The sequence below is a fragment of the Patella vulgata genome, chromosome 4, assembly GCF_932274485.2.
Source record: "Patella vulgata chromosome 4, xgPatVulg1.2, whole genome shotgun sequence".
Lineage (NCBI taxonomy): Eukaryota > Metazoa > Mollusca > Gastropoda > Patellidae > Patella > Patella vulgata.
In genome coordinates, this window is record NC_065882.2 from 17,475,408 (window position 1) to 17,491,860 (window position 16,453).

The following is a 16,453-nucleotide window of genomic DNA, read 5'->3' on the forward strand; positions in this document are numbered from 1 at the left end:
ATTCATTTTCTAATAATAACTTAATTTGTTGTTTCTCTTGATCAGATTTTAATGTATTATAAATTTTTCATTACCGAAAAAAGTAAAAATATGTGATAACTCTTGTTGACTGCCCGGATGATTTAGCTGCTGTGGGCGTATGTTTCGTTGCCTGGCAACCTATCTTCATACAAGAAATACATACCCAAAATAAGGTCCTTTGGAGGGAGGATTGTAGTGTAGTCTTGTGGAATGCACAGTAGAATTAGATGTTCTTAGTTTTGAATCTCAGTGATTGTCGAGTAGAGCCAATGTAAAAAAGTATAAACTGAAAATTGGTTCATTTTGGTTCATAATTCTCTGTAGAAGTCTTTTGAAATCTGAATTTACTATCTGAAGCGCTTAATAAAAAGTTGAGGGCAAGCACTCTACAGGAAATATGTCACCCATATAAACTGTTATGGCTATTAATATCCAAACGGCTCAATAATTGAGCTGAAACTTGCAAACAATGGGCTATTGTTGCACATTTTGCCAAGCTGCTTTCTCTTCAGTATGATTGTTGGAGGCCCCCTTTTCTTCCTGAGGTCCCATGTTATATATGTCTTGTTATTCTGTTTGCTCATATATACCAAAAGTACATGCACATGATTCCTTGGGATCGAGTACCAATTTTTCCTCCCCACAGATAGAAATTACAAAAGACAGAAACAATATTTACCTTGTCGAGAAATTAAGAACCACTTAGTTATATTTAATGAAGACTGTAAGAAAGGATATTATACTTAGTTTTGTGTTATGTTTTTCTATATTTTAGTTGCACCAACATTTACTGTGACACCTGAAAGTATGTCCATACCTTTATCGGCAACTGTCAACTTTACCTGTGTAGCTTCTGGTGATCCATCTCCAATTATAACCTGGTCTAAAGACAGTAAGTACAGTATTAAATCACAATTATAACCTGGTCTAAAGACAGTAAGTACAGTATTAAATCACAATTATAATCTGGTCTAAAGACATTAAGTACAGTATTAAATCACAATTATAATCTGGTTTACAGATAATAAGTACATTATTAAATCACCATTATAATCTGGCTACAGATATATTAAGTACAGTATTAAATCACAATTATAACCTGGTCTATACAGACAGTAAGTACAGTATTAAATCACACATGTTATAACCTGGTTTAACCTGGAGGAAGTAAACACAGATTGTCCCACAGCACACAGATGTTAGAAATAGCCACTTTATGTTTTTTGCACTTGAGAAGTCGTCTATTCATGGAACAGGCACCATACAATCACTACTGTTGCTCACCTTTAGTTTGAGTTTGTAATTTATGAATTTGTAAGAGCACACAAATGTTGAAATAGTCGTTTTATATATTTTTGCACTTGGGAAAACTTGTTTAATCTGTTGACGGAACAGGCAAAAAAATCTAGCCATTGTGTGAGCTAATCACTACTGTTAGTTACTTTTTGAATAAATTTGTAATTTATACATGTATGTTTGCAGATCTTCCATTACCAAATAATGGTAGATATCAGATAGAGAATAGAGGTCAGATATTAAAGATTTTTAGAACACAGACAGAAGATCAGGGTATATATACTTGTAAAACAGAAAATGCCGCAGGAGAGGTGATTGCTTCAGCTAGATTGGTTATACAATCAAGTGGTAAGAAAAATAATATACACTACTATGATTAATCCATTTAGTGCCCAGTTTTCATTGATTTCTTACAAGTTCAGGTCATATTTGTTGGTCTTGATGCCATAAAATCGGAATTTCGAAGAATTTAACCATCAAACACACTAAATACAGTTAAAGTTTTACTTTTTATATGTAAAAACACTTAAAAATTTATATACAAATTGGGATAATGATATTAATTGTCATATTCATTGAACAAAATATCTTTCTAATCTCAAATAAACTAAATAGATTTCAAAAATTTGAAGTGAAATCCCTTTCACATATTACCATATTGCCCGTACTATCTGTAATCACGAATTTGTTTTAACAATTAAAATAAAATTTCTAAGTTAAGTATGTTTGTTTTATAGTTGCTCCATCATTTAATGAGAGATTACGAACTGTAGAGACTAATACTGGTATAGATTTAACATTACAATGTGAAGCTGAAGGGGATCCACAACCATCATACAAGTGGAATAGAGAAGGTCTACATCTTACTACAGATGCTAAATTTATTGTACAAGGTGGAAGACTTATAATACGTAATATTATATTAGGTGATACAGGACGATATGATTGTATAGCAGAAAATGTAGCTGGTAGATCAACTATGTCTATAAACCTACTTGTTCATGGTAAGTTGTATGTTAAGTGGTTTTTATACACCTGCTTACAAGGGTGTAATGGATGTCGCCCCATTCTTTAGACAATCCTGGTTTTGGTAAAGTATACTGAAAAAAGGATATTTGTTATGCAAGTAATTGATTAATTATGATAGGGATATACAGCTGTTTGAGTGTTACTTAAGTTTTTATTTGTATGTAAACAGTCCCTGGTCAACTTCTCGATAGCCGCTTCTAGACGTGGGAAACAACTAATCTATCAGAAACTTACTTGAATTGAAGAAAGAAAGAGCTTGTGTTTGCTTATATCTACCAAAACATGTAATACCATATTTCATGTTGCATATGTTGGCCAAGTTGATTTGGGATGGGGGGTGAATATATTATGTCTGTAAAGACGGCTCCTATTTATTTTCCCCAAATTGCTTTATGACATATGAATATGTTTAGTTCCAGTGCAGTTTATATTCTGGTAGCCTTATTTATTTTCAGATGTTTTCGTATTATTAATAGATAGTATTTTTATTTATTTTCAGCGGATGAAAGAGAGACAATACAGAGAGACAGAATCCGTAACCGTCCATTAAATCCTGGTAGTATTCAACCAACAAATATCAGACCGTTGTTCCCTGCTGGTCGTGATCTTCAAGATGCCAGACTTACCCGATTATATCAGAGACAGCGCCTTAATCAATTCCCGAGATATACACCCATTAGATCGGGGCATCATGATAACCGATTAACACCTAGAGAAATAGAAAGAGCCATCAGTCAAGCTACAAATCGAGTTAATACTGGAATTAACGATACTATTATGGATTTGTTTAGTAACAACAGAAATCATTCGGTGCATGATTTATTGTCTATATTCCGATATCCAGCACCAGAAGCATTAGAACTAGCCAGAGCCGAAGAAATCTTTGAACAGACGTTAGAAATATTACATACACATATTAATCAGGGACATATGTATAATCTAACCCAACATGGTGAGTAGTGTCAATATCACTCAATCTGATTAAAACACAGATTCTGGACATGGTTAATGTTTTAGCATTAATTTATGCTCCCAGAGATGCATAGGTGTATGGGACCATGCATGATTAGGACATAGGTGTACAGTACCATGCTTGATTAGGACATAGGTGTATTGAACCATGTATGATTAGGACATAGGTATACTATTCAAAAAAAGTAGGGGATATTTGATTTTGGGGGCATAATACTAAAATATGCAAATGACTACGAAAAAAGTCACTATAGAACCTAACAGAAGAAACATTTCCAGTTACATGTGACGCCCAAACGCACCAATAGCTACCGCATGGAATGCATGTGATGCTTGGGATCATCATGGGGGTCCAACCCAAGATTTGCACGACTCTGACTTTGAATGTTACAGTCATTGTGGCATTGAATTCCAGGGTGGAAACATCAGTTTAATTGTTTTAGTGACCAGAAAACAAATTTTGATATGCGTCGGCTTACCCAAAATGAAAGGTTACGTGCCCTTGGCATGCTACAGATCGGCACAACACAGGCGGTTGTGGCGCGGACGATGAATGTTTATCAGTCTGTCATAAGCAGGCTATGGTCCAGATACCGTGATACACAATCTGTACAGGACAGACCACGCTCAGGTCGACCAAGGGCGACAACTCAAGCCCAGGATCGATTTATCCGTACCTTGGCCTTGAGAAATCGTGTCATCAAAGCAAATCAGATCAGCGCTCGTCTTCAAACAGACACTGGTGTGAGAGTGAGTGGCCAGACGATTCGGAATCGACTGCATAGGGGTCACCTTCGCCTCCGACGTCCTCGCGTGATCCCTTGTTTGAGAGATCATCACATTCAGGCAAGACGTCGTTGGTGTAGGGATCGTCAACACTGGGATAATCGACGCTAGAGCAATGTGATGTTTTCAGATGAGTCAAGGCTCACTGTTGATTTTTTGGACAGACGTAGGAGGGTGTGGCGTCGTCGAAACGAGCGCTTCCAAGACGTTAACGTCATCAGACATGATCGATTTGGGGGTGGTTTTGTTATGGTGTGGGGAGGCATCACTGTTGCTGGAAGAACGGCTTTACATGTTGTTGCAGGGCGTGTTACAGGCCAGTACTACCGGGACAACATCTTGGCAGTCCATGTTGTGCCGTTCGCACGACGTCATGGCCGCCGTTTCATCTTCCAGGATGACAACGCAAGATGTCACAGGGCCAGGATCGTTACAGGTTACCTCCAACAACAGAACATCACCACATTACCTTGGCCAGCACTGAGTCCCGACCTCTCCCCCATCGAGCATGTCTGGGACATGCTTGGACAGAGGTTACGTCAACGTCAACAACGTCCTGTCAATGTCCAAGAACTTGCTGCTGCGTTGCAACAGGAATGGGACAATCTGGACCAAAATGACCTTAGACGTCTCATTAGGAGTATGCCACGTCGGATCAATGCTTGTTTGGCAAACAGAGGAGGATTTACCCGTTACTGACTTGGTTGTGATGCTGTGGTAACTTTGCTGTTTGACCCCGGGTATCATTTTACCCTTATAATGGTCAGTCTGTGCCTTACTTAGTCTAAGGATCATTTGGAATAAATCGATGAATGTGAACTTCATTTCATTTTGTCATTTGTTTCTTCGTCAGTTTCATTAGGTGACTTTAATAACACTTAAAAATCAAATATCCCCTACTTTTTTTGAATAGTATATATGGGACTGTGTATGATTAGGCCATAGGTGTATGGGACCGTGTATGGTTAGGACAAAGGTCTATGGGGTCATATACGATTATGACATAGGTCTATGGGACCATCTATGATTAGGACATAGGTGCATGGGACCATGTATGATTAGGACATAGATGTATGGGACCATGTATGGTTAGGACATAGGTGTATGGAACTGTGTATGATTAGGCCATAGGTGTATGGGACTGTGTATGATTAGTACATAGGTGTATGGGACCATTTATGATTAGGCCATATGTCCAGGGAACCCATTAGGACATAGGTGTACGAGGCTTTGTATGATGAGAGGAGAGGGTCTGTAAAGGTGTTTGAAAGGTGTATGGGACCCTGTATGATTAGGACATAGGTGTACGGGACATTGTATGATTCGAGGGCCTGTAAAGGTTTGAAAATACGTTTATGCCTGGAAATGACTCCTTTGTGTGTGAAAATGGTTTTCAGATACATTTATACAGATATCTGTATTTTAATTGGATAGCGATAAAGTCTTATGGGTAGATACAGCCTGACTGATCTTTCAAGCAATATTTTATTGTGACAGTATTGTACTTAATGGAGTTGGGTAAGAGGTCAGTATTATAGAAATCTATTCTATTTTCTCAATATGACAAGTTTATTTCTGTGTTTTTATATTCTAGATGAAACATACAGAGAACTGGTATCACCTGCTCATCTAACTCTTATAGCTAACATGTCTGGTTGTGCTCGACGACCAATGGACATAGATTGTTCCAACATCTGCTTTCACAGGAAATATAGAACCTTAAATGGTATTTGTAATAATTTTAAAAATCCAACATGGGGAACTTCAAATCAAGCTTTCCTCCGACTTCTACCACCTATATATGAAAATGGTTTCAACACACCAGTTGGTAAGTCATTTATTTTACATTGTATTTACTCAATGACTGTCCGTTCCATTGAATTTCATATCTCAAATTTTTTTTGTGCGACAAGATTATGTCTTCGTTCAAAGTTTTATATCAAAAGATACAGCCAATGTTTCGACATAATAACCAGTTGTATTAATTAAATTTATTCCTGTAACTAAGAATACAAATGGCAGACCCCATTACACCCAAGTTACAAAGATCATGTGACAATATGGTAACTTGTACATTTAGACTGACCTTTATATCATGCACATAGAGTCTAAATATATTACAAAGTGTGACCCATCAAGTCAAGTCTTCAGTGGTCTCTTCAAATCTTTTATTAAAAATGTCCCCAAATTATCCATGGATATGTTGTACAGCAGTATGGTAATATTATCATTGTACAGATTTTAATGTTTAATTTATTAGCGTTACTTCATTATTTCTTTTTTACTGTTTTCAGGTTGGAATCGAGGTAAAATGTATAACAATATTCATCTACCTAGTCCACGATTAATCTCATCCTTTATGATGTCCACAGATCATGTGACCATGGATGAAGTTTACAGTCACATGTTAATGCAGTGGGGACAGTTTCTCGACCACGATTTGACTTTATCTCCGCAGTCGATTAGTTTTGCTAGATTTAGTGATGGACAGCGATGTAATGAAACTTGTGAGAATGTTAGTCCCTGTTTTCCTATATCGGTCCCGAATAGCGATCAGAGAATTAGGAGTACGTGTCTTGGTTTCACCAGAAGTAGCGCCACTTGCAACACTGGCACCACATCCTTGTTCTTTAATACAGTGGCGCCACGGCAACAGATAAACGCTTTAACATCCTTTATTGATGCCTCTAATGTGTACGGAAGTGGGCCTGATGAAGCCAATGCTTTGAGAGATTTAACCAATGAACGTGGATTACTGAGAGTGGGTCCATCTATAAATGGAAACCGATTACTTCCCTTTGATGACGATACATTGCATCGCGTCGATTGTCAGTTGGATGCCACCAAACGTCACGTACCATGTTTTAAAGGTGGAGATCACAGAGTTAATGAACAGATAGCTTTAACGGCCATGCATACTTTGATGATGAGAGAACATAATCGTATAGCCACCATATTGGAAGAATTAAACCCACACTGGGATGGCAACAAACTCTATCATGAAACTCGAAAAATTATTGGAGCTGTTATGCAACATATTACGTATAATGGTTGGTTACCGAAGGTAATTGGTTCAAAAGGTATGGCGATGATGGGCGAATATAATGGTTATAATCCTAACGTCGATCCTACCATTGTCAATGAATTTGCCACAGCAGCGTTCAGGTTCGGACATTCATTAGTGCAGCCCGTGATATTTCGATTAAATGAAAGCTATCAACCAATTCCAGAAGGTAATCTGCCCTTACACAAGGCTTTCTTCTCTCCATATCGTATTTTAGAGGAGGGTGGAATCGACCCGCTGTTGCGAGGATTATATGGTGTAGCCGCCAAGAAGAGGATGCCAGGTGAATTATTGAACACAGAACTAACAGAGAAACTCTTTTCCTTAGCTAATTCTGTGGGACAGGATTTAGCTTCTTTAAATATACAGCGCGGTCGCGATCATGGTCTACCATTCTACACATCATATAGAAAATACTGTAATCTATCAGCTGTTAATAGTTTTGAAGATTTAATTCATGAAGTTCAACATGCAGATACGTTGGAAAAACTACGAGCTGTCTACACTCACGTTGGTAAGTGTTGATACTGTATTATATTGAAATTGTGCAAACAGGTCTCATGTTGATTAGTTTAGAAAAGGAAAATATTGATGAAACACTATAAATCATCTGTGTCTGCTGCTTCCCAAAATTGTTTCTTGATGTGAGTGATGCAGGACAGGACCTGGCAAGGAAAAGCATTTAGTTGTTTGGATAACACAAAAAAACATGGTTCCATCATGTAAAGGAATGGTTGACTGTTGGAATCCAATAACGAGAAAGTAAAAAGGGCAAAATTTTGTGTGCTAATCTTCATAAGCCAGAATGATGAAGATAAGTTGGACGTTAAATTCTATTAAAAAAAATTATTTTGTGTCATTTGTGGACTTCTCAGATAAATCAAAAGTGGTTTTAGGTGCTTTAGAAAGTGTACACACATCCCATCATATGAATGACACCCATCAGTAAATATTATATATTTAAACATATTTTTTTTATATTTATTTTGTAGATAATATAGATTTATTTGTTGGTGGTATGAGTGAGACTCCAGCTCCTGGTGCTAAAATAGGACCAACGTTTCTATGTATTATTTCTAATCAGTTCATGAGATTGAGAGATGGAGACAGGTATTTTTTTTATTTTTACACTGATGTTGGGGTGAAACGACCTCACCAGCGCACCTGTATAATAGCATTACCATATCAATATTGATACTGACACCTGCATCACAGTGAGCTTTGCTACACAAGGTCCTGGCAACTATTAATGGTGCACAGTGTGGACTAAATTATGACTTAAAATCAACTAAAATTCTGTTTTCTGGAATTGTTTTCGGTTAAATTTTAAAGTATTTGATTGAAATATAGTACACTGTTGTACATAGTAGTGTTATAGAATTTAAACATATTTTGATAATATATTCACAGTTTTAGACTCTTATAGATACATGCAATACTCTTAGAATGCTTGTTATTTGTAGGATTGAAAAGTTATTAGCCCAGCTTCTTTTAAAATGGCCTTTAGTTTATTTTGCCCGTATTTTGAGGGGGTGGGGCTCAACCCACAGACTAATAAAGTTATGATAAATTGTTACTAAAGATATTTAGAGAAGTAATGCTGAAGTCAGTGTGCAACCAATGGTTTTGTTTGCCAAGTTTCTATAGACATATTTTAATTCTTGATTTCTTCAGTGTATCTAGATATTTCTGAACTGGAAATGTGTTATTAATTTTCCAGATTTTGGTATGAAAATCCGGGTGTATTTACCCCGGAGCAGTTAGATCAGATAAAACAGAGTAGTTTGGCTCGTATTATCTGTGACAATAGTGATGGTATCAGAACATTACAACATGATGCTTTCTTATTTAAAACACAAGAAGAGATGATATCATGTGAGGACATACCAAAACTTGACTTACGTATGTGGACAGACTGCTGTGAAGGTAAGGAGGGTTACTATTAGAGAACTAACATGTCAGAATATAGAATTTAAGGATATACATGATATACACGATATAAAAACCCCACAAAACATTTTGATCTATAATGGATCAATGGATTTATACTAAATTAAAGATCCTGAGAGTGATTTTAATGCTATAGGAATATCTTACAAACAACAATATTGTGAAAAGAGAGAGAGATATTGGGGTGTAATGTCCACTAGACATAAACCAGGTCATTTCGGGGCTACCATATGGTTCACAAGGTTGGACAGGCGACCCTACACCTTGTCATGTACAAGTGGGGAATTGAAACCATGCCACTTGACTCATGACAGATCTTATGATGCAACATGCACACATTAAACATTCGGCTATCCAACTCCCCCACAATATTGTGAATGTTGAATTTCTAATATGAATATCAGTCCAAGAATGGTTCATTTTGTTAAGCATAATACAAAGATATGAAGATGTGAAATTCCATCGATCTATGTTGCTCACTGTGCAGCAAGCCTGCCGCCATTTTTATAGTCCGCAAAAACTTTCTATATGCATATTATTTTAACAAATAAAAAGAAGAAGATAACCATGGCAATTTATCTGCCTGAAGCTAAGTACTTTTATTATAAATCACTGTATTGTTATATTTCAGAATGTAGACGTAACAATTTTGAGAGTTTTACACGTCACTTCAGAAGTCGTAATCAGTTTAGTTTCCCAGATAATCGTCCATTTAATCAGTTTGGTGGTCGTTCATTTCAACAGACCCCTGTTAATACTCGCATCAATTCCTTCCAACAAGATCAACCAATATATGATGATCATTCAGAAGAAGAAATAAAAGAAGATATGACAGCTCTGAATTCACGATTGGAAGGAGTAGAATCTGTTATGGAAGAAATGTCCAAAACTATCAAACATTTGAAGAAAAAGGTAAAATACCTCATTTTAATTGTTGGCGTCTAGTTGTTCGGATGGTATAATAACAAGTACGATCATACTATGACCAGGAACTGAACATATTGTTGGATGAAGTTCAAAAATCTAATTCAACAAATCAATGCAGAATTGTTCATAGAACAAGCATGCCAATTTTCATGTCAATTGCACTTTAATTGTCAGAGTCTTAGGATTTTTCGAAGAGCGTCACCCAAGAACAAGAAGAACAAGATGAGTAGCAGTTAGCGACCAGTTCCTGGTTCAAAACTCAAGGTTCCATAATACACACAAGGAATTACATGTAAAAGTATATTTGGCAGTTGGAATTCAGAGAAAAGCAGGCAGAAATGCTGTTGTTCTTGCTAAATTTCTCTCATCTCTCAAAGCACAATGCATGGCATATGTTTGTCTTCATTAGCCCGCTTGGTGCAGAAAAGCAGCATGTTGAATCCCATTTCATATCCTAAAAATTGAGCCGTGGATCTAAATTGGTTTCTCTGTAGAATTGATGGTAGCACGCCTATTATTCAATAAATGATTTTTTTCTATTAAAAAGGTGAGGTTTTTACAAAAACAAATGAAAGGTGGAAAAAAACAGCATACTTGTATGGATTTTGATAAACAAATACGAAACAATAATGAGAAATGGAATATGAATGAATGCAAGATTTGTATATGTAAAGTAAGTAGTTGTGTATTAAAATTATCATATACAAACTTTTAAGATTCTATCATAGACTCAGATATGGCCAGCAGTAACTCATTTCACTGATGAACGTCATGGTTGTTAGGGTTAGGGAAGATGCAATTGAAATACACTCCACATGAGATCTGCACTGAACCTATGATAAAGGATCATTCTGGGCATAGTCGATGGAAGGTTCTGGAATTGAGTTCTCTTAATTGAAAATTCAAGAGAAAATTAAAATGATACTACCTTCATAGCTTCAGCAGTTGATTATGTCACAATTCAGTTCACATCACGTTTATTTTCATGATTGGCAGAATGCAGTCAGTGTCACTCAATTATTCCGTCAATTCAGAACATTCCAGGCTGATAACAGAGTACCATGTCAGTAAACTACAGAAATTTATTTTTAAACATTGTATATTTCAGAGAGGTAAAATTGAATGTATGAGTGAAACCTGTCCACAAGTGTCCTGTCAATCTCCGATTAAAATGGAAGGAAAATGTTGTCCTGTGTGTTCCTAATCGTAGAAGTAATTCCACCAAAAATATCAGGGATATTAAGTTGTGTTGTAAAAATGCTTCTACCTTTACAGTTTGTGCCAAGTGTTGACTGTTGGACATTATAGTGATTTCAGAGATAAATGGACAATAATTACAATCAGGTTTTTGTTTGCTACGTTATCTCAACTTTATGGTGCTGAATAATACATAAATAAACATGTATATATATGAACTTATTTTGTTTTGTGGAACTCTTATGATAGACAACAATCTATCAATTTTTTTTCTCTTTTGTTTAGTGATTGTCAAGTTTTTAGATGTTAATTGTTATTTAAAAGTTTGCGTAGGTGAATGTTTTTAATTCTATGAATTGTTAGATTCGTTTTGTAAAGAATACAGTGTACAACAGTCAAAGAGCAGGCTCGTGAAATTGACTGAAAAATATCAAAATGTGAGATTTAATTACTTTTTCCACCAGCAGGTTTATTAGATTTTTTTTAGTGCAGAATGGTACAGGCGTTGTGCTAATCATACATTATTTATACAAGGTTGGAAATATTGGACCCACATATTAGAAATAGTGTATAGGTGTTGAATGAGACATTGCATAAAACATTTAGAAAACTTGGCCATACGCTCTGGTGCAGTATCAATATATTACTTAAAATCTCCTTTCTCAACCTTTAAACAACACTTAAAGCACTGTTATTTAAGATATAGGAAGTGCTGTTTTTAAAATATAAAGTTTGTCATATTTGTTTCAAAAAGCACTTCTAATTTGTAAACCTACTGGCAGAGACAGTAAGAAAAGGTGTATCCATAAAACTAGAGTTATCTTTCCTGATTTGTGATATCTATATACTGCCAGTAAAACTATTTTTTAACTATTTAAATCAAATACTTGCTACTAGTTTCATATTGATAAAGATTAGTTGAATATTTTAATCTGCTGATTTTATTGTGGGATTAAATAAGTGCCTTAGTTAAACAATTTGTGTCATTTTATAAAGAATAAGTGCCAGTGTATCTTTTTATTTTTTAACTGCAATTATGATTTTAAAAATTGCCACAGGATGCTAGTGATTGATTCACTCATTGTTGAGTGTATAAATTAAACCTACTTCTCACTTAAAACAGCTGATCTGTATTTGAAAGAAATTAAATTCTTTACATTACTATAATGTGAAAGTTGAGTCTAAAAATAAAAAGAAGAATTTCAGACCAGTTACTTTCAGTATTTACAAAGATATAATAAGTACAATGTGCATTAAGCTGTCAAAATTTTGATCTTGTCCGATCGATAGGGATCGATCAGTGACATTAACTTGACAACCAGCTTTTGGCAAGTCCTTTTTTATCATTTTATTTTACCATATGACTTTTTACTTGCATGTTAATATTTCTATTTTAGATTTCTTGGTTTATTTGGACATTTTATTAATTATACATGTTTTAGCATTATATATACATCTCTTCGTGTAGTTGGTTTATAATTGACTCTGTTAATAATAAACTTTTGTTTTGTAATATGTGTATGCATATCTGTATTACTATTACTGAAGTTAAAAGAACACAACATCTATGATTTGGGTGGGAAATAAGACTTTCGATTTGTTGGTGTGAAATATTTTTCTACAATTAAAATGTGATTTCAAAAGTTTTAACTAAAATAAGTAAAGCAAACGATTTCCACTCACGTTGCAGAAATAATGATGTTAAATAGAGCTTTGCATCTTTACAAATTGACACATCACATCTGAGAGCTTAAAGAATATATTATCTGACCTAAATCAAAAGAGGTCTTTGGTTTTTGTTTTACTTTAAACTTGAAATCTCACTTTGCTGCATAATAAATATACTTTATGCAAAAATTTTGTAATTATTTAATTGACAGTATTCAAGGGTATTTTTATGTTGGTTTTTTTTATACCTCATTTGTAAGACTTTTTAAACATTTTTTGATATTATCTTTAAATATTAATAATTCTCTCTGTCCATAATGCATTTTAATTGGTGTTTTTAGATATTAGTTATAATACTGACAAATTTTTTAAAAAAATGAACATCTTTAAGATTGTATATCCATTTAAAATCAAAGATATCAAAACTTTAAGTTATTTCACAATGATCTCGGTTTTGTAGTCCAGGTAAACATTTATACATAATATTAATTTCCTATATCACTGATCTGATCAAATTGTTAAAAAAGATACAAATATGGAAATACTAGCCAGATTCTTATTGATAAAGATTTTATTCTGATGGCAAACATGCAATAAGGTCAACAATTTAATTTAATTGGATTTTTGGGAATAATTATGATGTTGAGTAATGTAACTGGACGTATATATTAAGATTATGGAATATGAGTGTAATTACAATTCTAGTAGACCCAATCTCCTTATATGGCCTTATCTCCAAGTTGCAAATTCCAAATATTTGTAACATAGGGTGAATTTGAAATCAATATATTAAGAATGAACAATCTTAATAAGAAGTGATACTTAGACAAATTAAAGTAAAGGGAGTTTTTAAAATTTATTATTATTGGTTTTAAGAACAAATGCATTGTGGGCTTGTTATAAAAATGGTGCTAAAAGATCTGAATTTACAGATATTAGCTGTAATGGAACCTTTATGTCTACTTTATTATACAATGTTTTGTGGCTGTATGTATTTATTTTTCATTTTTACTTTTGTACAATAGACAGTCATGTGATACTGGAGATTATATAAAGGTAGAAGAAGTTTGTTAATAATTCTTCCATTGATGTGTGGATTTCGCTGAGAAAATATTGATTATCAGTTACAATGTATGATGTTTTTTATAAAAGGTATTAAAATGCAAATAGTTGGCCAATCAAAATATTTATGCATTAGCACTCAGCAGTCTTATTTTGAGTACTTTGTGAAAATACAATATTTTTTTTTTTTTTTAATTGCATTTTATTTCAATACAAATTTTGAATTTTAGAAATGTACATGTACTATTATTATTTATCTATAAAGTCACTTAAAATACCTTTCGAAAAATACCAAATATGAAATTTAGATAAAACGTTTTCTTTAATTGACTTTTTCATGGTTACTAAATGATTGCTTGTCACATCACCTAATTGTTGTACAAAGACAAGATTTTGATCAATACATAACATAAACTCAGCCATTGAAGTGGGACGTACAAATATGGAAATAACACTTGTGCCACTGAGAAACCTGTCCAATTTGGTGACTATTCCTGTCATTAAAACAAAAAATCTGGAACCGTGAATGAATGAATGAAATGGGGTTTAATTAACATCCTACTCTTCAGCACCTGGAACTGTGAAATAATCACTTGTTTGAAATACTTACCAAGAGTATATGAAAAGAGTTCCAGCACAAGGAAGAAATGCTTTTTTCTACGCCCTTTATTAATACTTCAGGAGTTATATGACTGTCTTGCTCTATAAATGCTATATTGTACATGTATGTACATTTCCCGCTAGTAATTATATCTTCTTGCCTTGGCTTAAATGTAGTCTTACGTGACATAAAAGACATTCCCCCCCCCCTTTTAATAACAGAATGTGCATGATGTTTGTATTAAAACTAGTTTACCAAGGTAAAGTTAACAACATGCAAGTATATATGAGTAAATTACATATAAATAAGCAATTTGATTGGCTTTTGTGTACGTAGATCTGAATAATAAGATTATATTTGATATATATATTTTGTGACATATTTTCAGGCATTATAATAAATGTTTATATATCTAAGTGTCGAATGCCCAACTCTTACTCTAGTTAAAATCTTTCTTAAGAGATTATTAATTTGATAAATGGTGACAAGACCAGCAACATTTGGTATGAAATTCCAGCTGTATTCTACCAAATTCTGTTGTATTTCTGTTTGAGTTTGGACACTTTTTCTTTATATTCATGTCTCCTCTTCTCCCTGCATCCGTTTTATGATGCAGAAGTTACACAGATTCTGCCTGTTCCAGCCTTTTTGACTCATTCAAGGCCATTTTGCCAATCCACACTGTATCCTCAATAGATTATCAATTACTTACTTTGACACTTCATGATGAAATGTTTTGACATTTTTTAATAACAATGTATGAAGGCATTATTTTTTTTATATATATAAATGATACCAGATTTTTAACTTTACTAAAATATTTATTTTTCATAATGTAAGATTTTATCTAAAGTATGATTTGGGCATTCTAACCTTACATAATATTGATCCCTCTGACTGTCTTGTTCTTTTATTATTTATAGTATTTTGTAAATCTCAAACCATCTCTATATAAGTATCATTAGGGTGTACAGTTATCAAAAATGCAATAAATTTATTCTCTTTTTACACATATTTTGTTGGAGTTTATTTATAACTATATGAAGATATAGGTCTGGTTCCTGCTTATTATAGGTAACATGATTAATTGTTTGGATGGGACAAAAAATCTGTTTACAAATTTATTGTGCATGTAAATAAATTGGAGAAGGGCAATTTTCTTAGTCAATTTATAAGCGATTTTAATTGTCTACATATAGCTTGTGTGTGTGTGTGACACTAGAATGTCCTGGTTGAGAACCTTGAGGGATTTTTCAACCCATTTCCCACTTCTCAGGGGTAGCGCAAGTACATGTAGGGATGACAAACAATGTGTTGCCATACTGTGTATGTAAAAGAACCATTGACAGTTGGAATTTGATGACACATTGGTGGAAACGATATATTGCACACGTGGCCATAGAAGAGAGACAGAGAGAATGAAATGAAATGAAATGGGGTTTAACGTCCTACTGTTTTGCTCCTATACTGGGCTAATAAAGACGGGCATACGCCATACAGTGTGCTATGAGGGAAATTTTGCCCGGGCAGCGGCACTATCGCCTACTCTTATATCGAATTCCAACTGCCAAGGGATCTTTTACGTGCATTCCAATGTTTACACTAGACCTCGGTTTTTCGTCTCATCTGAAGGACTAGACAGCTGTCCTTGTCAGGCCCTCCGTCCTGCATCACTGACAAGGGGAAACCACGTCGGAAAATTGGGATGAACTTTCTCGGCCAATGCAGGGATCGAACACCCAACCTCCAGGCTAGCGAGCCGGCGGAGACAGAGAGAAATGGGGTTTAACGTCCACTCCACTCGACACAAACTAAGTCATTTTGGGACGAACACATGGTTCAATTTTATTTCAATAATTCGCTTGCGTGTAGGGGTTTTA

At 34.5% G+C, this 16,453-nt stretch overlaps 1 protein-coding gene across 1 annotated transcript; it reads left to right on the forward strand.

The window, feature by feature from the left end:
- Window positions 1–941: 941 nt before the first annotated feature.
- Window positions 942–15,583, forward strand: LOC126818589 (peroxidasin homolog; the record flags this gene model as incomplete). The annotated part of the gene is made up of 11 exons (XM_050546061.1): window positions 942–957; window positions 1,504–1,665; window positions 2,055–2,321; window positions 2,846–3,298; window positions 5,699–5,932; window positions 6,399–7,682; window positions 8,161–8,278; window positions 8,889–9,094; window positions 9,750–10,030; window positions 10,593–10,718; window positions 11,154–15,583. Coding segments are annotated over 11 exons (3,243 nt in total), but the record flags the coding sequence as incomplete, so codon positions are not given.
- Between the last annotated feature and the right edge of the window lie 870 nt (window positions 15,584–16,453).